Below are 22,889 nucleotides of genomic sequence, written 5' to 3'. Positions count from 1 at the left end.
GAGACTAAAAATAAAGCAATCTGTATTCATTACTACTACCCATGAATTGTTTCCACAGATTAAGAGGCTATTTTAAAATGTTCTTAAAAAGAAAGGTCTGAAGTAATTCACAGCCAGATTAGCGCTCAGATTAAGTGAACTAAGGGTGGAGATTACAGAAACTTCAAGACATTTATGACTTTCCCCCAATGACAATTTTTATTTAAATGAGCTTTAACTCATGCAAATGTTTAAATGTGAAAGAGGGCAACAGAAGACAGTATAGCAAATATTTTATGCCAACACAAGTATTTTTAGATAGTGTTTTTTAAACTGTTAGAAGCATTAGGATTTCTATTCTCTCAGAAATTTGATTTCCTTAGAATTGGGAAAAATAACATCTGTACTTGATTCCTAATCCAATGCCCTCTGAAAACAGGAAAAATAGAAAATACTGTCACCTCCCCAATTATATCACCCTAGACACAGTTTTTATAACTAGCAGATGCAAATGTATTTTCCCAATAAGAAGATTAATTGTTAACTATGGTTCAAAATAATGGTGAACACTTACCTGGTAGTTATGTAACCCAAACAATATTCTAAGTATTTTACACAATTGATCTCATTTAATCATTATAAGAATCCTATAAAGTAGGTACTATTATTCCCATTTGCAGATGACAAAACTGAGGTTTACAAGAAATTCTTACCAAGGCTTACTTTTTAAAAAACTTAGTATTAAATTTCAAATACCATCTAAACTAGTCACACATGAATTCTAATCAATTAAGATTTACAAATGTTTAAATATAATCATCAATTTCAATACACAGCTTTCATACTGAATATAAAGTCAGTTTTCCCCAGTAATCCTACATTTTCTTACTGGGGAAGGAAGTAGTGTAATATATCCTGTACTTGTTCTTAACTAAGTGTTTCTGACTGATAGCTCCCTAAACTCTTAATGGAGATGAAAATAGGACAAATTCCACTTCTCTATCCCACCCTCAGGCTATATGTTGTTTTTCTTCTTCTAAACCATCTGCATCTTGCTAAAAATTACTGTTTTAAAATTCTGCTGATGGGCACAAACTGGATAAACTGATGTTCCAGGGCAGAGGAATGATGGTGTAGGAGGCTGGTGGAGAATGCTCTTGGAAGCCACCCAAAACACCCTAGGTTCATTTATCCAAATCTAATCCATTCATGCATTTATCAAGACCCAGTGCTCATCCTCCACAAGGACTCTCTCTTCCCTGAGTTCTGAAGCTGGGTGTCACCTCATTTCAGCTACTTTATGTCAAGATGCTAATCCTAATTTTTGTGGGCTTATCTCCACTACCAGTTTGTTGGTGTCTTTTGTCATTATCTGCTTTGAGCACCGAGCATAGTACAGAGACAGTGAAAAAATTCAGTAAGTACTTATTTCACCAGGTTTTCTGGCTCAAAACATACATTGGCACTGGTTGTGGTTGAGAATCTCTCTCAATCTTGATTCACTTTTTGGCAACTAGGACAATAGTCTTCCCTGAAGTAGTTAATTCAGTTCATCTACAAGTTGCACAGTAAAATAACCCAGAGTCCTACAGCAATGCAGGCTCTTTTCAATTGGTCAATTGTAAATAAACTAGAATGAGATTACTGTTCTCTTCATCTTGAGACAAAAATAGCTTTTTCCCACTCTATGGTTTGCATTTCCTCATTATGTAAGTCTTTTTATTTTAAGCAGGGATGTATTAACTCTGGTGTCATCTCAGCCCTAAAGTAGTTCTTATTTTTTTCAAGTATGGCCAGAGGCTATGGCCACAACATGTAATAAAATTGCTGAATCCAGACTGCCTACATTTCTATTCTGGGAGTCAGAGTAAGTCATAAAATGACCATAAGGTCAAGTGCCAAACAAGTACTGCACCTTAGAAACAGCTAACTGCTGTGATTCATCCGGAAGTCATGAAAAGGACTGCATTGGTAGTAGGTGGTGAGTGTATCATCATTAAGGTCTTTATGAAGAAGCTTACTGGCCATACACTAGGAGATGGTGAAAGCAGTAAACCAATCTGACAAAGGGGTGGGGCTAGATAACATCCCTTCCAACTTGAAGATTCTGGAACGCTGAATTTATCAGAAGAACAATATTTAATTGATCTCAGGCCAGCAGGGCCTGAGTAATTCTGTAGTTCCGTCAGCACCCTTCAGTATTACCTGCATAGAGGCCATTGAGTTACTTACTGGTCACCTCATTATCAAAGACAGGTATCATAAGGACACAGCTCAGAAGCTGTGTAATGTAAAATACAAGAGTCATAATGCATTACTGAGAAGAGAAAATAATGTATGCATTATCAAAGGCTATACAAATGTGTGATGGTATTTTACAGAGCACCTGAATTTCCAAAGCCCTGTTGTCCCTTTGTTTAGGTTAATGAGGGAAAGACTGAACAATAAAACAGTCGGTTCCTAGTACAAATTCACACTGAGATTTTTGGAGACATTCTATTTCTACAGCGACTGCATAAAATACACCACCGTAGTAGAAAATCATTATATCTGAAATTAGGACAACAAGCACCCTATTAAAAAACGGGTGGTCACAGTATCTGTGCTTTTTCTCCACAAGTTCAGAGTGAAAGAAGAATTAAAGAACTCTCAGACTCTCAAACCCCTGATTCTGTAAAGGTCTCCTGTCAACAGGTCATGTCTTCCAAAGCCTTACTATACAATCTTGATTTCTGAGTTTATTTTTCCAGTTGTGGCAATAATTTGTTTGTGATTTCCCACGGTTGTCAGGGGTTTTAAGTCCTTGCCCAGAAACGTCACAGGAACGGTGTGTTTTCTTCAGGATCCATCCAGAGTTCCTGAATTTGAGGTTGGTGCAAGAAAAAATTAAGGAAAGGAGTTCGGGACCTTCCGGGAGCAGGAGAACCAGCAAAGAGCGGTGTCTGTGCTCTACGAGTGATCGCGACTCCCACCTTTGCGGGGAAGGGCAGCCCCACAAGAGCCAGACCCCTGCTCAAGGAAGCTGTAACTGGAAGAACAGGTCCTCCAGCCCTCGGCCCCGACGCTCCTGGGCTGGAGGCTGCCCAGGACCCTAGCAAACTCCCGGCACCCCAGGTCCGAACCTCAGCCACAGCCGGTCCTGAGGCCGGCGGGAGACGTCCGGCCGCGTTCCCACCCCCTACCCGAACTCACAGCCAGTCTCCTTCTTGATCTCCTCGAGCTCTTCGTCCCGCAGTAACGTGGAGGCCCGAGACCCCATCACCGGGCCGGAGCTCCTCCGCGAGCAGGGGCGCCTGACGCGACGGCGGCGGCGGGAAGGAGACAGGAAGGGGAGAAGGGCCCACGGGTCAAGAAGCGAGAGCGCAGTGTTCCTAGTGCGGACGCGGGAAGGAACCCAGGTCTGGCGAGTGGGGGAGGGCAGCTCCAAAGACCAGCCAATTAAGAGCGAGGCGGCGCCCGGCGCAGGAGCCAACGTCGGCTCTCCGAGCTCCAGCCCCTAAATGAATCAGCCACGCGCCGGACTGGGTCTTGCTAAAGACAGGCTACGCCCCCGGAACCGTGGTGCCACCGGTCTTAAAAGGGCAATGCCACCGTGGCCCCAGCTACATCAGTTAAAAGGGCAACGTCATCGACCCAGCGTTTTACAAAAAACAAAGCAGCGGCAGGCACAGTAGACGACCCGTTTCTCATAGAACTCTAACACTAGGAATCCCACCGTAAAGGCGGCACGGATTGTGCAAACAATAAAAATAGACAAAACGTTGCTCAGGTGTCGCTAAGGTGTGTCTCTTGGGAACTGCATGCTGGGACTTGCTCGTCCCTGTTTTTCTGGGCGGCCCTCTCTCCTCCTGGACGCAGGGGGCGCTCGGGAGCCGGCCTCAGGGCCGCTGGCCGATTGGCTCCTCGGGAAACAGCGGACTTCTTCCTTGGTCCTGCTGGCGTCCGCTTCGCCACGCGGGGGTCCCGCGAAGCCCGCTTTTCCCAGGTTTGGGGACCGTCCTTTGATAACCGCCACCGCGGGCTTGGAACTTCCCGAGGGTTCTTCCTGAACAGCAATCCCCCCTTTTTTTTAGTTCAAAACTGAAGCTCGAGGAACTCACCATTTGGCTGAAATTGGGACAGGCTTTCCCAAACTTACTTCGGAAAAAATAGCCTAAAAGCAGAGAAGTGAATTCCTAGCGTATGGCCCGCCGTTTATTTGAAGTTTCTTGTTTTGCCTTAGAAATGAGAAGTTTGCATTTTATTCTTCTGTCGTATTTTTATTTTCTTGAAAACGTTTAAAGCCATCCGTTAAATTAGTATACCCTCTAGGGTGAACTATTAATTTTCCTGTGGGTTCAATGCCTTTACACCGCCTTCCACCCCCTCGAGTGTTACTTGTGTATACAATCGGTTTGAGATAGGAAATAATCAAATTGTGACCCTTGTCACTTAGCACCTAAGCTAGTTTTAAGATTCACCTAAGGCTTTGTGTGAGGCCGAGGTTATAGTCTGAGTTGTTTTCTTGATTAACCTACTCGTCTGACCTAGTGACATCCGTCCGCCTTCGTATGCGGAGTGTGGCACTTTGGATGTGTTCCTTTAGAAGCCACAGAAGCTTTTTATCATGCGAGTTTGGGTATGGTAGACCAACTTTGATCCCAGCTACATGAATGTCCCTTTTCTGAGTCTCCCTTGATGCTCATCTCTAGATCCTAACCTTACTACTTTTTCCTTCCTTATCTTGGTTCTTAACCTTTCGCAGCTGTCCTGTCAAAGCTTTCTTTGCTTTTTGTTAATGTTTTTCTGATTAATGTTTCTTAAATTTCCTTATTGTCCAAGCACTACATAAACTTTTATGTATCTTTTAAAAATACAATTTTTGCCTCTATTAAGGACTGTTTTTTCCAGTTTTATGTCCTCTTTTGTTTCTGTAAAAATTTCCCGGTAGCCTGGTGAATTGACTTGAACAAAAAAGGATGATTTTCTCAGATATGATCGTGACTTGTTTTATGGTCTCCCTGGATGCTTAACAGTTGGTCTTGCACTGGACTACACACATTCTCCACTGGGGACCTGGTTTTAGTTTAGGTTCCTTTTACCTTCTAGCTGTGTGACTCTGGGCAGGTGTCCTTAGTCTTTAAGCCTCAGTTTCCACATTTGTAAATTAGGTAATGGTTGTTGGAGGCAACAATATTTGTGAAAGCACTTGCTAGACCTTAAAATATAAAAATACTAGTTGTCTGGCTCAAAGTAACCTCTCATCTCCATCCTAGTTGAATTATGTCTTTGTTATTTCATCAATTTTTATGGTTAAAGTAAATTGCAAAATTCACTGGTTGACTATTCCTAGTGTAGCAAAGGCAAGCAGCTTTTAAAAGTAAACCACTGTAGAGGAACATATTAGCTTGCATTCTAAATACAAGAACATCCAAATAACAAGATTGTTTTAAAAGATACTCTTAAAGAAAGGATTCATCTTTAATCACAGTTTTACACTAAAGAATGTCAGAGTATTTACTATGAATGACAGTAGACATTCCTATACAGGGTGAAATTTCTTCTTTGTACGTTTCTGCATTGTTATCGTTTACAAGGAGCATGCGTAATTTTTACAACAGTTGAATCTTACAAAACCAATGTATGGCACGTGGCAGTTTAATGTCAGGTTGCACATGACTGGTTGGTGACAATAACAGCAACCCAGTCCCTAAGCAGTGACCAGGGTGGTGGAATGGTCCTTGAAGCAACATGGCAGCTGGATTGGTAATGTGTAAATGGTGATAGGTGCAGTTCATTTATGCTTCGGGTAACAAGGTCAAACTCTGGCAATGTTACTAATCTATAAGAGACTAGATCCAGAAGAGGTTAGATCCCAGACATTTCAGATAAACAATTTTTTGCAGCATGTGTTGACATGTGTTCACCAATGTCAGTTAAAAAATTTTGTTCAGGGTTTTTTCCTTTTTTTGGTTGGTGTTAAAGATTCATATATGTGCCATTAAAGAGCCTCTAAATGTTCGGCTCATTCCATTTAGCTAAGAAAGGAATGGTAGTGTTACCCCATTTTATAGACAAAGAAGCCAAGCCTACCTTGCCCAAAGTCTTATGGTTTCAGTTTTCCATGTATAGAGTTGGTGTTTATGATGATCCTTTTCTTGTTATGATTCCTGAAAAGATGAACAAAACTGAATTAAACTCATATTTGTCCCTTCCAGGTATGGGAGAAGGAAAAATAACTCTTTCCTCCTCAAATATTTTTAAAGTCACAGATCTCTTTTGTTTTCTAGTGTCTGGGTACTTAAAGAAGATTATTTGAAGACTACTTTTGGAATCAAACAGCATGGATCCCAGCAGTGACTACTACTTCCTCAATCAGATTTTGTGGAGAAGGGTGAAACTCACATTGGTCTGTGGCATCTTTGAGGGAGTGCTCCAGCATGTGGACCCTAACAAGATTGTTGTCCTAAAGAAAGGTCTCATTTTACTTCTGTTAATAGTCTCCCTTTTAAGAGATTAAAAACTGCATTTGGTTATGGATTTAGGCTCCATTTTAGCAACTTAAAGGGAGGCATTATTCCTATTTTAGGGAAGGAATGAGAGGAAGATTAAAATGCTGTTTTTCCTAACAACAACATGGCTGCATCTGCTGGCTTATTCCCACTTCCATACTTGTATTGACATGATGATGGAAATTTCAATTTATCAAATTTTTTAAAATGAGGCATACCTTTTAATTTCCTTCCATATGCACCTTGAAATAAAAAATGACCACTCTATTAGATAGAATTGTTTTCAGACAAATTCACTAAGATAATAAGTGGTTAATTTTTCTCATGCAAAAAGAAGTCCAGAGGTAGGCTGCTGAGGCTAGTGCAGTGGCTCAAAGATACCAGGAAGGACCAGATGTCTTGTGCACCTGCTCTGCCACCTCAGTGATCATCTGTTATTCTCATGGTGACAGGATAGCCTCTACACCAGCTAGCTTCAATTACAGTTAATTATAAAGGATACAACTCAGGAACAGCCAAATGGAAGAGATGCATAGGGCAACATATATGGGAAGGGGCTCAGTTTCCATGCCCTCTCTGGGTCTCCCATCCTCTTAGTTCCTCCCTCTTAGTGTGTTCATTTTGAAGCTCCAGTACATAGTGTTTATTCAGTTAGAATATTGACTTGCTAGGGCAATTGTTTTCCTTGCATGATAAATTTCAAGTTCACCCTTGCAACATTTATAAATGGCATTTGAGAGATTAGCCATATTATGAGTTAAAGTAGATTTCTGTGGACTAGGATGGGACTATACTAGGCTTTTGCAATATTAATTCATTTATTAATCATTTATTGATAGTTTTATATCCCAGATACTGCTAGGTACCAGGGATATAAATAAGAATAAACATGGTTCCTGTCTTCAAAAAACAGTCTAATAAGGAGACAGATACAAGTGAGAGATAATGCAGTGTGATATCCCCTCTGATAGAGGGATGCCCAAGTTGCTATGGAAACACAAAGTTTAACTCATTTAGATGTGGGAGCGGTAGGATTAGGACAGGCAAGAAGGCTTTCCAAAGCAGGATTTGATGGTAGAAGTTCATCAGGATGAGTAGGAGTTAACTGGATGGGAAAAGAGGGGAAGGTTGATTTAAGCTAGTGGTTCTCAAACTTTATCTGTGCATCAGAATCACCTGGAAGCCTTGTTAAGACAAATGGCTGGGCACTGCTGTGAGGTTTCTGATTCTTCAGGTGTGGGATGGGGCGTAAGAATTTGCATTTCAAACAAGTTTCCTGGCAATGCTGATGCTGTGCTGGGCAACCAAATTAAGAACCATTGTTTTAGGTAGAAGTAAAGCAGCATGTCCAGAAATATAGAGACATGAAAACTTGGTGCATTCAGGAAACCTAATTTCAGTATGAGGATGTAATGAGAGAGAGTAGCCTTGACAAGTAAGTATGGGACAGATTAGAAGGACTTTTCATAGCATTGGGTACTTCTGAATGTAATGAAGGACAATTTGAAAGATTTTTTAAAGTGGGAATCCTGTGATTTTTCAAGCTAGTTGCCTGAAATTTTTAATGCCGTGCCAATTAGGAACCATGCAGCTGTTAGAAACAGATTCATTTCCAGTGGCTTAAACAAATTGGGAGTTTTTTCTCTTATATAAGAAGGCAAGCAGGGCTATTGTGACTTTTCCCAGAATTTTCAGGGGATCTAGGATTCTTCATCTTTCTGCTCTACCATCTTTAACATGTCTCTTCAAACCTCAAGATCAATGATAGCTGGTGGAGTTACAGGAGGAATAGGAAAGATTGGGAAAAGGGTGTTCCTCTTAGCTAAGTCAGTCCCTTTAAAGAGGTGCCCTGGAAGTCCAACATACCACCACTGTCTTCAGGGAGACTGAACACATTTAAATGGCATGGAGTGGACAATAATTAGTAAATGCCACATGCTTATTCAACAAAGCATTCAGTGTAGATTAAATATTTTGGTGTATTTCTCTCTAGTTTTTAATTACACAGATTTTATACAACTGACATAAGTTAGGAATATCACATGTACCTTTTAAAATTAACACTATAACAAGCATTTTCTGATTATTTAAAACATGAATTTAATGGCTAAACATTTTAAAGTAAGTGGCTTAAAAACTTTAAAATTTTGTTATATTTGATAATTATAAGTTATAGCAAATAATTATAAAATACAATTTAGTATTTATTATATTTGATAATTATTTTCTTAGGGATAGTTCTTAGATGTGAAATTACTGAGTGAAAGTTATAGACATTTTAAATGTTCTCAATGTCTGTTTTCAAATAGCTTTTCAATAGGGTTGTGCCTTTTTGTTACTAGTTGTGTGTGAGTGAATTGCAGTGAATAATGTAGCACTGGATTTTTAAAAGATGCTGATATGTAGCTTTCCTTAATTTTTGCTAATTTTATAGTCAAAAAGTGGTATTTCATTTTGACATGTTTATAAATATCCTAAAGAGGTTGAACATATTTCTTTACATTTGTTCACTAATTTTATGTACTATTTGCACAAAGCATAGAGCGACATCAGTATGACGGCAGTGTGAAGGAGGGATTGAAATAGAAGCTAGAGGCAAGGAGAATAGACAGGAAACTATTCAGACAATCAAGCAGCCCAATAAAGGGAAAATGATGGGGGTCAGAGCTACGGTTTGACAAGGAATGGAGAAGAGAAGACAGATTTCAGAAATGTTTAGGCGATGGGATAAGTAATCTAGTAATCAATTGGACAATCAAAGAGCAGTGGAAAAATGACTCCTACATTTACGATTCAGAGGATTAGGTGAATAGTGCTGTTGTTAATTGATAGAATGCGCAGAGCAGCAAGTTTGTTGATTACTGGGAGAAGATAGTGTTTCAGTTTGAAAATCTTAGAGTGGTAAGTCAGCTGTTAGTTGGAAATGTAAGTGGAGCTCAGAGAAATAATTCATACTGGAGAAATAATGGATGTCAGGACAACTAGGAAGTGGTTGTGATCATTCAAGAAGGAAAAAGAATGAAAAACCTAACCCTGGGGTCTATCAGTGTGTACGGGGCAAGCAGAGGTGGTAGAACAGCTAAGGAGACTGGAAGGAGCATATCAGGGAGGCAGTGTAACACTGGTTTGGAGATGTGTATTAAAATCCCTGAGACCTGGGTTTGAATCCTGGCAGTCTTTTACTAGTAATGTGACCTTGAGCAAGTTTTCAACCTCTCTGAGGCTCAGATTCTTTCATAATGAAGATAATGAAATGCCTATCTCTTTATGTTACTGGAGAATTAAATGTAGACAAATAATTTGCGTGGTGCCTGATGGGTGGATGCTCAGTTGAGTAGCTCTAGGTAATTTGTAGGAAAAGAACAAAACACAGAGTCTCCTGTAAGCCAAAGAAGAAAGGAGAAAGACAACTGTATTATCAAAGGATTCATGGAAGCCAAGTATGATAAAACGGTAAGCTTTTTTTGGATTTGACAAAGAGGCAGTTGTGTTCTTTGGCCTCAGTAAAAATATATTCAGTGGCATAGTGAGGGTAAAACTCAATTATTTGGGATTGCTGAGAGATACGGAAATATACAGATGGTGTGAGCGCTTCCATCTAGAAAAATGACAGCATGTTGTACATATGACATCTAACCTTCTAACTCCCTTACCTACTCGCTGAAGAGCCCTGTATTTGGGCCAGGAGTTGGATTGTTGTCTGAACAGTTAATATTTTCAAGCACGTAGCATGACATGGAACAGGGTGTGGACTCTGGAGGTAGTCAGCTGCCTTAAAATTTTCTCTGGAGTTAGGTGGAGTAAAAAAATTCCATAAAAATATAATAAATAGATAGTCCTTAGCCCTAAAGGGCTTAGGATATTCTTGGGAGAGGTTTAAATTCATTGTCTACTATTGCCCTTTTAGTTTCTCTTGGACCACTCTGGGGTTCCCTTTGTTCTTTACACTACTTGTTTCAAGGTTACAGCTTTGTAATTTATTATCAACTCTTCATTCCTTCAGGAAAATAATTTGGGGATTTTTATAAAACTCAGATTTGGGCACTTTTGAGAGGCATCATATTTTCTTATAGTTTAAAGGAATACTATTTTTTATTAACCATATGAATCGTTTTCTGTAACAGTGAAGAATGTGGAGACTGGTCGAAGTGTCCCAGGAGTGAAGATGTTTTTTGGGCATGAGATTGTGAACGGTGAGTCTTTCATGTTCCCTGAATGCTCGTTTTGGGATTTGCGGTAGTTCTCAGCTCTGCCTCATTACAATATTAGAAAAAGAAAGAAAAAAATGAGATGTTACCTCGCCTTTAATATTGCATTGATGAATACTTAAAGTTGGTATTTGAGAATTAACCCTTATCTTACAATTTGGTGGGTACTGTGAGAAGAATAGTCTTAAAGAATTTCAACCATCTTGGTTTTCCAATGTGAGGACTGCTGGTGCTCAGGAATCAGGAATTGTCTGGCTCAGTGAGTGAGTTTAACACTGCAGGTTCACAGTGCATTCATACTCCCTTATCTAAAACCTGTGGCCAAATGTTCCAGAATTCAGAATTGTTTTGGATTTTGGGAAAACGTAACACAGGGGATATATGTATGTTCGTGTTACATAACACCTCAGGCCAGTCTGGGCAGCAGTCTGCCATCACATTTCTACAGAGAAATGGGTGGAATAAAATAGGACTATAAATACTATGACAGTTCAGATTTTGCTGCCAAAAGACTTACACAAAAAAATTTTGGTTTTCAGAGCTTTTTGGATTTTGGAATTGTGGGAAACAGCCTTGTTCTTGATTTCTGCCAGCTAAAGCCATTTAGCAAGAGTAGGTCCAATTATTTGCCTAAAAGAGACAATATAGAAGGTCATCTGGTCAGTGAGCTTCAGACAAGCCAGCTGGGATAAGAAAAAAGGTTGAGAGCAAAATCTGTTGTTGATTTCAAGAGCCCAAAAGCAGAAGCCCTCCACGGAGGAGTAAAGATCAATGCAGAGAGGAGGAGTTAGGAAATCTGCATTTCTTGCCACTGGGGCAGATATAATGAAAGGAAAGGAATCCTGTAAATGAGAGATTGCTTTGTTTTGTGAGAGAGGTAGAATTTAGGGAGAGATGAAAATCTCACCAAGTTAATGACTGCCAATCCAGACCTACTTCAGGACAGACAAGTCCACCCAGCTGTCTAACTGTCCTTTCTCACTGGTCTGCTGCTAAAAAACATTTGTCCCTTGAACAGCTTTTTATGAAGGCAGTGATAGTGGTGACAGCGGTAGGATTTTTCATTGTGTTTGAACCATTAGCCTTTGCAGTGGAACAGAACTCGGGACTAGAACACAGCTAAGCTGTGGATGTGGATGCAGAGGCATCAGCACTACCATCTCTCTAACTCGGGAAAAGGCTGACCTACTGACCAGCTTTGTGATCTGTACACACAGGTTTCATCTCCTAAATTTTTTCTCACACTTTAACCTTTGTTCATAATTTTTAAGCTCAGAGGATGGCTTTCTTCTTTGCCCTGTGGCCCAGTGAGCCATGAAGGGGTCTCCTTGAAAAGCACCTTGAATAAGAATTATCAAGATGAAGGATAATAATTGACTAGTTAGTCAGAACTTCACTTTTTCTGCCCCATATTCAACACTTTTAGCTAATGCAGGGAAAAAAGACATTTGCATCAGTGGCCCCGAGAGGCCTTTTCCTGGAAAAGTACCCGAGTGTATTTAATGGCATCAAAAATGCCATTAATTACAAAGTACACTATTAATGTTCCTACCCTAAGAAAGAAAAAAAGTTGCCAGTTATACTATCATGTGCACTTACTGTAAATCATATCTAATTCATAAGTGTTTAAACTGTGCATCTTAGAGTCAGTGACATACAGTATTTCCCTATATTCTCTGCACCATTAGGTTAAAATTAAATGGTTTCAGAATCTCTGAAGAATGTTTCTCTCGTGTTTCTTTTGTAATTTCCAGCCTAGCTTTTATTGCTTTTCATTTCACTAAACTATGAATGCACCAGCCCAGGAGAGTGAAAGGGACAGATTTGTGAATAATATGAGAGGAAAACCCCCAAACAGTGCATACTGTAAGGGAAGATGCACTAGGATGGGAATGAATAGGAAAAAAGAGATCTCTAAAATCAATATGCATAACCACAAAGGTGCCCTGAAACAAAAATGGTAAAGGGAACATGTAGAGAGGTTCCTAATCCCTCTCAAAGACTAAGGAAGCTATGAAGGGACATAATATAGGAGCTTCAGTATTTTACATAGTCTTTTCTGCTCTGTTTCTTGCTGGTCATTGAAGGCCTCAATAGACTTAACATTTAATTTCCAATTACTGCTTGTGGTACATAATCAAACTGTGCGTTGAGGTGGAGGGAGGCAGGGGAATCGTTAATCGCTTTCTGATCAGCTCTGTTGGAAACCATTTGGTTATTTTACAGTGGAACTACTGGATGAAGTGGAACAAGGTGTGGTGACAGAAAAGACATCTTCTGTTAGGTATGAAGGAATAATTTTCTTAATTATGATTTTACCCAAATGTACACAATAGGGGAGAAAGCCTTAACTAATTCATTAGCTGTATAATCCTAAAATGGCCTTAGGTGCTAGAAATGAGAAGAAATAGATGGATGTGTTCTTCCATCTTTAGATGTTGTCTTCTAATCAGTGGAAGCAGTGGATGAATGGCCCCTCTATGAAAGGGAGGTCCAGAGTCCCTACCATTGCTTTGTGGCAAAATCTGTGTATGGCATCAGTAACAAAGAACAAGTTCACCTGAGTGTTGTTTTTTGCAAGCATAGTCTAAATGAAGAAAGAACCAGGAAGGATGGAATGAAAAATGAAAATCTAAATGTATGTGAGCCTCCTCCTTCTCCTGCCCCTGAGTTGTCAACCACCTCTCTGCTGAATGACCTCAAGTACAGCCCATCAGGTGAGTACCAGGGCTCTGATGTTCTAGGCTTTCTTTATTGTGGCCCAGAGCTCTTTGGAGTTGGCATATCCCCCAGTTAAGGTTCTATATGGAATACTCAGCTAGGCCATTGCTTCTAGGCTCTGAATTAAGATAAAATATCATGATTCATTTATTTATTGTTTGAGTGCATACTATATGCCAGACATTGGGAAAACTGAAGTGTGGTGTACCTACCCTCATTGAGCTTTGGTGAAGAAGACAGACATTAAATAAGATAAATGAATAAAATATATAGAATGATAGTGCAAAATAGAAGAACTATACAGCAAAGGACACCATCAGCAGAACAAAAAGACATCCTACAGTATGGGAGAATATATTTGTAAATGACATATCTGACAAGGGGTTAACATCCAAAATACGTAAAGAACTCACACACCTCAACATCCAAAAAGCAAATAACCCGATTAAAAAATGGGCAGAGGATATGAACAGACACTTCTCCAAAGAAGAAATTTAGATGGCCAACAGGCACATAAAAAGATGCTCCACATCACTAATTATCAGGGAAATGCAAATAAAATCACAATGAAATACCACCTCACACCAGTTAGAATGGCCAACATAGAAAAGAATAGAAACAACAAATGCTGCCGAGGATGCAGAGAAAGGGGAGCCCTCCTACACTGCTGGTGGGAATGTGAATTAGTTCAACAATTGTGGAAAGCAGTATGGAGGTTCCCCAAAAAAATCAAAATAGAAATACCATTTGACCCAGGAATTCCACTCGTAGGAATTTATCCAAAGAATGCAGGAGCCCAGTCTGAAAAAGACATATGCACCCCTATGTTTATTGCAGCACTATTTACAATAGCCAAGAAATGGAAGCAACCTAAGTGTCCATCAGTAGATGAATGGATAAAGAAGATGTGGTACATATACACAATGGAATATTATTCAGCCATAAGAAGAAAACAAATCCTACCATTTGCAATAACATGGATGGAGCTGGAGGGTATTATGCTCAGTGAAGTAAGCCAGGCAGAGAAAGACAAGTACCAAATGATTTCACTCATCTCTGGAGCATTAGAACAAAGCAAAAACTGAAGGAACAAAACAGCAGCAGACTCACAGAACCCAAGAATAGACTAAGAGTTGCCAAAGGGAAAGGGACTAGGGGTGGGGGGTGGGAAGAGAGGGAAAGGTGGAATAATGGGCATTACAATTGGCACACATAATGTAGGGGGGAGCACGGGGAAGGCAGTATATAGCACAGAGAAGACAAGTAGTGATTCTATAGCATCTTACTACGCTGATGGACAATGACTGTAATGGGGTGTGTGGTGGGGACTTGATAATGGGGGGAATTTAGTAACCACAGTGTTGCTCATGTAATTGTATATTAATGATACCAAAATAAAATTTTAAAAAATGCTAAGGAGAAAAAAAAAAACAGAAGAAAGAAGTGTGTGAGAAGGGTGGCTTTACAGTTTTAGGGTATCCAGGACAGGCATTCCTGACAAGGTGACATTTGAGGAAAGGCCTGAAAGAGGTGAGGGATCCAGCTATATGGGTATCTGGTAATAATGTTTTTTCAGGAAAAAAACAAAAAAACAAGAAATAGAGGCCCTGAGATAGGAACGTGTGAGGATCTTGAAGGAACAGCAAGATCAGTGTAGCTGGAGCAAGTAGAGAAGGAGTTGGAGAAGTGACGTGGGTGGATTATGAACTTTGTAGATCATTGAAAGGAATTCAGTTTCTCAGAGTTTCTCACTCTGAAGTGAGAAGAGAAGCATTTGGAGGATTTTTTGGCTTTATCATATTCCTATTCAAGGATCTTTTCAGATCTATTTTGCTATCTGTAAAATGTCTTTTTGATGTGTTTTGTTCATTTTCTTATTAGATTTTCTTATTAGTCAGTATTGGAAGTTCTTAAACAGTTCGGATACAAGTCTTTTCTCAGATACGTACTTTGCAAATATTTTCTCCAACTCTGTGGTTTGTCTTTTCATTCTCTTAAAATGTCTCTTGAAGAGAGGACATGTTTAATTTGATGAAGGACAATTTATTCTTTTTTTTTTCTTTTATGGATTATGCTTTTGATACCATAGCTAAGAAATTTTTTCCTAACTCAGTGTCAACAAAGATTTTATCCTATGTGTTCTTCTAGATGTTTCATGGTTTTAGGTTTTATATTTAGGCCTATGATCAATTTTCAGTTCTTTAAGTTAAAATTCTGAGTTAACTAAATTAATATCCAATTGTTCCAGCACCCTTCATTGAAAAGATTGTATCTTCTCCATTCAATTAGTTTTGGACCTTTGTCAAAAATCAATTGTCCATTAACAGAATTAAAGGGGGAAATAGATTGCAACATCTTCATTTTAGGATACTTTAACATACTACTCATGTCAACAGACAGATCAACCAGACAGAAAATAAATAAGGAAACAGAGGCACTGAACAATACATTAGATCAGATGGACTTATGTCTACAGAATATTCCACCCAGAAGCAGCAGGTTACATATTTTTCTCAAGTGTACATGGAATATTCGCTAGAATAGATCACATACTAAGCCACAAAAAGAGCCTCAATAAACTAAAAAAGATTGAAATTGTATCAAGCAGCTTCTCAGACTGCAATGGTATGAAACTAGAAATAAATTACACAAGGAAAGCAAACAAGCCTTCAAACACATGGAGGCTAAACAACATGTTTCTAAATAATCAATGGATCAATGAACAAATTAAAAGAGAAAATCAAGCAATATAATGGAGACAAATGAAAACAAAAATTCAGTGGTCCAACATTTGTGGGATGCTGTGAAAGCAATGCTAAGAGGGGAGTACATAGCAATACAGGCCTACCTGAAGAAACAAGAACAATCCCAAATAAACAATCTAAAATTGCAAAGAAACTAGAAAAAGAACAACAAATCAAACCCAAAGTTATTAGAAACAGGGACATAAAAAATATCAGAACGAAAATAAATAAAATAGAGAACAGTGAAACAACAAAATCAATAAAGTCAAGAGCTGGTTCTTTGAAAAAATGAACAAAATAGAAAAACCCCTAGCCAGACTTGTCAAGAAAAAGAAAGTACACAAACAAACAAAATTAGAAATGAAGAAGGAATAGTCACAACAAATACCACAGAAATGAAAAGAATTATTAGAGAATACTATGAAAAATTATATGCCAATAAACTGGGCAATCTAGAAGAAATGGACAACTTTGTACAAAAATACAACCTTCCAAGACTGACCCAAGAAGAAACAGAGAATCTGAACAGAGAAATTACCAGCAATGAAATTGAATTGGTAATAAAAAAAAAAACTCCGAACAAACAAAATTCCAGACCCAAATTAGTTTTACAGCTGAATTCTTCCAAGCATTTAAAAAAGAGTTAATACCCTCCTTCTTAACATATTTCTAAAAGTAGAAGAGGAGGGAATACTTCCAAACTCTTTCTGTGAGGCCAGCACCACTCTAATACCAAAACTGGGCAAAGACACTACAAAAAAAAAAGAAAATTATAGACCAATATCTCTGATGAACATAGATGCAAAAATCCTCAAAAAAATATTAGCAAACCAAATTAAAAAATACATCAAAGGATCATCCATCACAACCAAGTGGGATTTATTCCAGGGATGCAAGGATGGTATAATAGTTGTAAATCAATCAGTATCATACACCACATTAACAAAAAGAAGGATAAAAACCACGTGATCATCTCAATAGATGCTGTAAAAGCATTTTACAAAATTCAACATCCATTTATGATTAAAGACTATCAACAAAATGGGTATAGAGAGTACATACCTCAACATAATAAAGGCCATATGTGACAAACCCACAGCTAACATAATACTTAACGGCAAAAAGCTGAAATCTTTTCCTCTAAGATCAGGTATAAGACCAGTTTGTGCATTCTCACCAAGTACTTGATGTCCTAGCCACAGCAATCAGACAAGACAAAGAGGTAAAAGGCATCCAGATTGGTAAGGAAGAAGTTAAACAGTCACTATTTGCAGATGACATAACATTATACATAGAAAATCCTAAAGAATCCACAAAAAACTATTAGAACTAATAACTGGGTTCAGCAAAGTTGCAGGATATAAAATTAATACACAGAGATCTGTTGCGTTCCTATATAGTAACAACAAAACAGCAGAAAGAGAAAACAATTCCATTTACAATTGCATCAAAAAGATTAAATACCTAGGAATAAACCTAACCAAGGAGGTGAAAGACCTGTACTTTGAAAACTGTAAGACACTCATGAGAGAAATTAAAGAATACACCAATAAATGGAAATCTATCCTGTGCTCATGGATAGGAACAGTTAATATTGTCAAAATGGCCATCTTGCCCAAAGCAATTTACAGATTCAGTGCAATCCCTTTCAAATTACCAACAGCATTTAAAAAATTTGTTAAGTTATGATTGATATACACTCTTATGAAGGTTTCACATGAAAAAAACAATGTGGCTACTACATTTACCCATATTATCAAGTCCCTACCCATGCCCCAATGAAGTCACTGTCCATCAGTGCAGCAAGATGCCACAGATCCACTATGTGCCTTCTCTGTGCTACACTGTTCTCCCTGTGATCCCCCACACCATGACCAACAGCATTTTTCAATGAACTGGAACAAATAGTTCTAAAACTCTTATGGAACCACGAAAGACCCCAAATAGCCAAAGCAATCCTGAGAAAGAAGAACAAATCTGGGGGGATTACACTCCCTGACTTCAAGCTCTACTACAAAGCTACAGTAATCAAAACAATTTGGTAATGGCACAAGAACAGACCTATATATCAATGGAACAGAATAGAGAGCCCAGATATAAAACCACAGATATATGATCAATTAATATACAATAAAGGAGCCATGATTGTACAGTGGGGAAAAGACAGCTTCTTCAATAACTGGTGTTGAGAAAACTGGACAGCTACATGCAAGAGAATGAAACTGGATTATTGTCTAACTCCATACATAAAAGTAAACTCAAAATGGATTAAAGACCTGAATGTAAGTCATGAAGCCATAAAACTCTTAGAAGAAAACATAGGCAAAAATCTCTTAAATATAAGTATAAGCAATTTATTCCTGGACACATCTCCTCAGGCAAGGGAAACAAAATAAAAAATGAACAAATGGGACTACATCAAACTAAAAAGCTTCTGTACAGCAAAGGACACCATCAGCAGAAAAAAAAAGCAACCTACAGTATGGGAGAATATGTTCCTAAATGATTTATCTGATAAGGGGTTAACATCCAAAATATATAAAGAACTCATGGAGGAGGGGCGGAAGATGGCGGCGTGAGTAGAGTAGCGGAAATCTCCTCCCAAAACAACATATATCTATGAAAATATAACAAAGACAACCCTTCCTAGAATAAAGACCAGAGGACACAGGACAATATCCAGACCACATCCGCACCTGAGAGAACCCAGCGCCTCGCGAAGGGGGTAAGATACAAGCCCCGGCCCGGCGGGAGCCGAGCGCCCCTCTCCCCAGCTCCCGGCGGGAGAAGAGCAGGCAGAGCGGGAGGGAGACGGAGCCCAGGGCTGCCGAACACCCAGCCCCAGCCATCCGGGTCAGAGTGCAGGGCCCTCGATACTGGGAAAACAGGGCAGCAAGAACAGTGAGCAGGCACTGGAGGCTGGGCCACAGAGGACATAAGAAAAGCGCGCGACCATTTTTTTTTTGCTTTTTTGCTGTTTTGTTTTGGCGAGCGCTTTTTGGAAGTCTTAAAGGGATAAGGACCCCAATACTAGGGAAACAGGGCAGAAAGACCGGTGAGCAGAGGCCTGAGGCTGGCACCGGAGAATAAAGAAAAACGAACGACCACTTTTTTTTTTTTTTTTAATTATAAACTTTTTTTTTTTTTTTAATTTAAAAATTTTTTTTTTCTTTTTTTTTTTGGTGGGCGTTGTTTTGTTTTGGCGGGTGCTTTTTGGAAGTCTTAAAGGGGCAGGGCAGGTCACTTAATCCAGAGGTAGGGAATCCGGGATCTCTGGGCACCCTAACCCCTGGGCTGCAGGGAGCAGGGAGGCCCCTTACGGAAATAAATAGCCTCCCAGCAGCTCCTGCTCCAACGCGACTCCATTTTGGAGCAGCTGCCCGAGCCAGGCCACGCCCACAGCAACAGCGGAGATTAACTCCATAGCAGCCGGGCAGGAAGCAGAAACCCTGTCTGCGTGCAGCTGCACAGCACAAGCCACTAGAGGTCGCTGTTCTCCCAGGAGAAGAGGGCCACAAACCAACAAGAAAGGAAGTCCTTCCAGCCGTCACTCGTCCCAGTTCTGCAGACTATTCCTATCACCATGAAAAGGCAAAGCTACAGGCAGACAAAGATCACAGAGACAACACCAGAGAAGGAGACAGACCTAACCAGTCTCCCTGAAAAAGAATTCAAAATAAGAATCATAAACATGCTGACAGAGATGCAGAGAAATACGCAAGGGAAATGGGATGAAGTCTGGAAGCAGATCACAGATGCCAGAAAGGAGATCACAGAAATGAAACAAACTCTGGAAGGGTTTATAAGCAGAATGGATAGGATGCAAGAGGCCATTGATGGAATTGAAATCAGAGAACAGGAACGCATAGAAGCTGACATAGAGAGAGACAAAAGGATCTCCAGGAATGAAACAATATTAAGAGAACTGTGTGACCAATCCAAAAGGAACAATATCCGTATTATAGGGGTCCCAGAAGAAGAAGAGAGAGGAAAAGAGATGGAAAGTATCTTAGAAGAAATAATTGCTGAAAACTTCCCCACACTGGGGGAGGAAGTAATCGAACAGACCACGGAAATACACAGAACCCCCAACAGAAAGGATCCAAGAAGGGCAACACCAAGACACATAATAATTAAAATGGCAAAGATCAAGGACAAGGAAAGAGTGTTAAAGGCAGCTAGAGAGAAAAAGGTCACCTATAAAGGGAAACCCATCAGGCTAACGTCAGATTTCTCAACAGAAACCCTACAGGCCAGAAGAGAATGGCATGATATATTTAATACAATGAAACAGAAGGGCCTTGAACCAAGGATACTGTATCCAGCACGACTATCATTCAAATATGATGGTGGGATTAAACAATTCCCAGACAAACAAAAGCTGAGGGAATTTGCTTTCCACAAACCACCTCTACAGAACATCTTACAGGGACTGCTCTAGATGGGAGCACTCCTAGAAAGAGCACAGCACAAAACACCCAACATATGAAGAATCGAGGAGGAGGAACAAGAAGGGAGAGAAGAAAAGAATCTCCAGACAGTGTATATAAAAGCTCAATAAGCGAGCTAAGTTAGGCAGTAAGATACTAAAGAGGCTAACCTTGAACCTTTGGTAACCACGAATTTAAAGCCTGCAATGGCAATAAGTACATATCTTTCAATAGTCACCCTAAATGTTAATGGGTTGAATGCACCAATCAAAAGACACAGAGTAACAGAATGGATAAAAAAGCAAGACCCATCTATATGCTGCTTACAAGAAACTCACCTCAAACCCAAAGACATGTACAGACTAAAAGTCAAGGGATGGAAAAACATATTTCAAGCAAACAACAGTGAGAAGAAAGCAGGGGTTGCAGTACTAATATCAGACAAAATAGACTTCAAAACAAAGAAAGTAACAAGAGATAAAGAAGGACACTACATAATGATAAAGGGCTCAGTCAAACAAGAGGATATAACCATTCTAAATATATATGCACCCAACACAGGAGCACCAGCATATGTGAAACAAATACTAACAGAACTAAAGGGGGATATAGACTGCAATGCATTCATTCTAGGAGACTTCAACACACCACTCACCCCAAAGGATAGATCCACTGGGCAGAAAATAAGTAAGGACACGGAAGCACTGAACAACACAGTAGAGCAGATGGACCTAATAGACATCTATAGAACTCTACATCCAAAAGCAGCGGGATATACATTCTTCTCAAGTGCACATGGAACATTCTCCAGAATAGACCACATACTAGGCCACAAAAAGAGCCTCAGAAAATTCCAAAAGATTGAAATCCTACCAACCAACTTTTCAGACCACAAAGGCATAAAACTAGAAATAAACTGTACAAAGAAAGCAAAGAGGCTCACAAACACATGGAGGCTTAACAACACGCTCCTAAATAATCAATGGATCAATGACCAAATCAAAATGGAAATCCAGCAATATATGGAAACAAATGACAACAACAACACTAAGCCCCAACTTCTGTGGGACGCAGCAAAAGCAGTCTTAAGAGGAAAGTATATAGCAATCCAAGCATATTTAAAAAAGGAAGAGCAATCCCAAATGAATGGTCTAATGTCACAATTATCGAAATTGGAAAAAGAAGAACAGATGAGGCCTAAGGTCAGCAGACGGAGGGACATAATAAAGATCAGAGAAGAAATAAATAAAATTGAGAAGAATTAAACAATAGCAAAAATCAATGAAACCAAGAGCTGGTTCTTCGAGAAAATAAACAAAGTAGATAAGCCTCTAGCCAGACTTATTAAGAGGAAAAGAGAGTCAACACAAATCAACAGTATCAGAAACGAGAAAGGAAAAATCACGACGGACCCCACGGAAATGCAAAGAATTATTGGAGAATACTATGAAAACCTATATGCTAACAAGCTGGGAAACCTAGGAGAAATGGACAACTTCCTAGAAAAATATAACCTTCCAAGATTGACCCAGGAAGAAACAGAAAATCTAAACAGACCAATTACCAGCAACGAAATTGAAGCGGTAATCAAAAAACTACCAAAGAACAAAACCCCCGGGCCAGATGGATTTACCTCGGAATTTTATCAGACATACAGGGAAGACATAATACCCATTCTCCTTAAAGTTTTCCAAAAAGTAGAGGAGGAGGGGATACTCCCAAACTCATTCTATGAAGTTAACATCACCCTAATACCAAAACCAGGCAAAGACCCCACCAAAAAAGAAAACTACAGACCAATATCCCTGATGAACGTAGATGCAAAAATACTCAACAAAATATTAGCAAACCGAATTCAAAAATACATCAAAACCATCGTACACCATGACCAAGTGGGATTCATCCCAGGGATGCAAGGATGGTACAACATTCGAAAGTCCATCAACATCATCCACCACATCAACAAAAAGAAAGACAAAAACCACATGATCATCTCCATAGATGCTGAAAAAGCATTTGACAAAGTTCAACATCCATTCATGTTAAAAACTCTCAGCAAAATGGGAATAGAGGGCAAGTACCTCAACATAATAAAGGCCATCTATGATAAACCCACAGCCAACATTATATTGAACAGCGAGAAGCTGAAAGCATTTCCTCTGAGATCGGGAACTAGACAGGGATGCCCACTCTCCCCACTGTTATTTAACATAGTACTGGAGGTCCTAGCCACGGCAATCAGACAAAATAAAGAAATACAAGGAATCCAGATTGGTAAAGAAGAAGTTAAACTGTCACTATTTGCAGATGACATGA

At 39.4% G+C, this 22,889-nt stretch overlaps 2 protein-coding genes across 3 annotated transcripts in view; one reads left to right on the top strand and one right to left on the bottom strand.

The window, feature by feature from the left end:
* The window catches only part of CHP1 (calcineurin like EF-hand protein 1), a 48,729-nt gene extending 45,239 nt beyond the window's left edge, over window positions 1-3,490 (bottom strand). Inside the window, exon 1 of one of the 2 annotated variants that reach the window (XM_036923812.2) lies at window positions 3,172-3,490. In XM_036923812.2, coding sequence (XP_036779707.1) covers window positions 3,172-3,238 — 67 coding nt within the window. In that variant the 5' untranslated portion in view covers window positions 3,239-3,490. The remainder of the gene's footprint in view (window positions 1-3,171) is intronic. The other variant, XM_036923810.2, reaches the window with a different exon arrangement.
* A 355-nt stretch (window positions 3,491-3,845) lies between these two features.
* The window catches only part of EXD1 (exonuclease 3'-5' domain containing 1), a 40,690-nt gene continuing 21,646 nt past the window's right edge, over window positions 3,846-22,889 (top strand). Inside the window, exons 1-5 of the mRNA XM_036923813.2 lie at window positions 3,846-3,964; window positions 6,249-6,434; window positions 10,595-10,663; window positions 12,905-12,962; window positions 13,265-13,395. Coding sequence (XP_036779708.2) covers window positions 6,302-6,434; window positions 10,595-10,663; window positions 12,905-12,962; window positions 13,265-13,395 — 391 coding nt within the window. The 5' untranslated portion in view covers window positions 3,846-3,964; window positions 6,249-6,301. The remainder of the gene's footprint in view (window positions 3,965-6,248; window positions 6,435-10,594; window positions 10,664-12,904; window positions 12,963-13,264; window positions 13,396-22,889) is intronic.

This window comes from Manis pentadactyla, chromosome 11 (assembly GCF_030020395.1).
Source record: "Manis pentadactyla isolate mManPen7 chromosome 11, mManPen7.hap1, whole genome shotgun sequence".
Lineage (NCBI taxonomy): Eukaryota > Metazoa > Chordata > Mammalia > Pholidota > Manidae > Manis > Manis pentadactyla.
The sequence above is the reverse complement of the archived record's forward strand: the minus strand, read 5'-3'. Positions and strand labels throughout refer to the sequence as shown.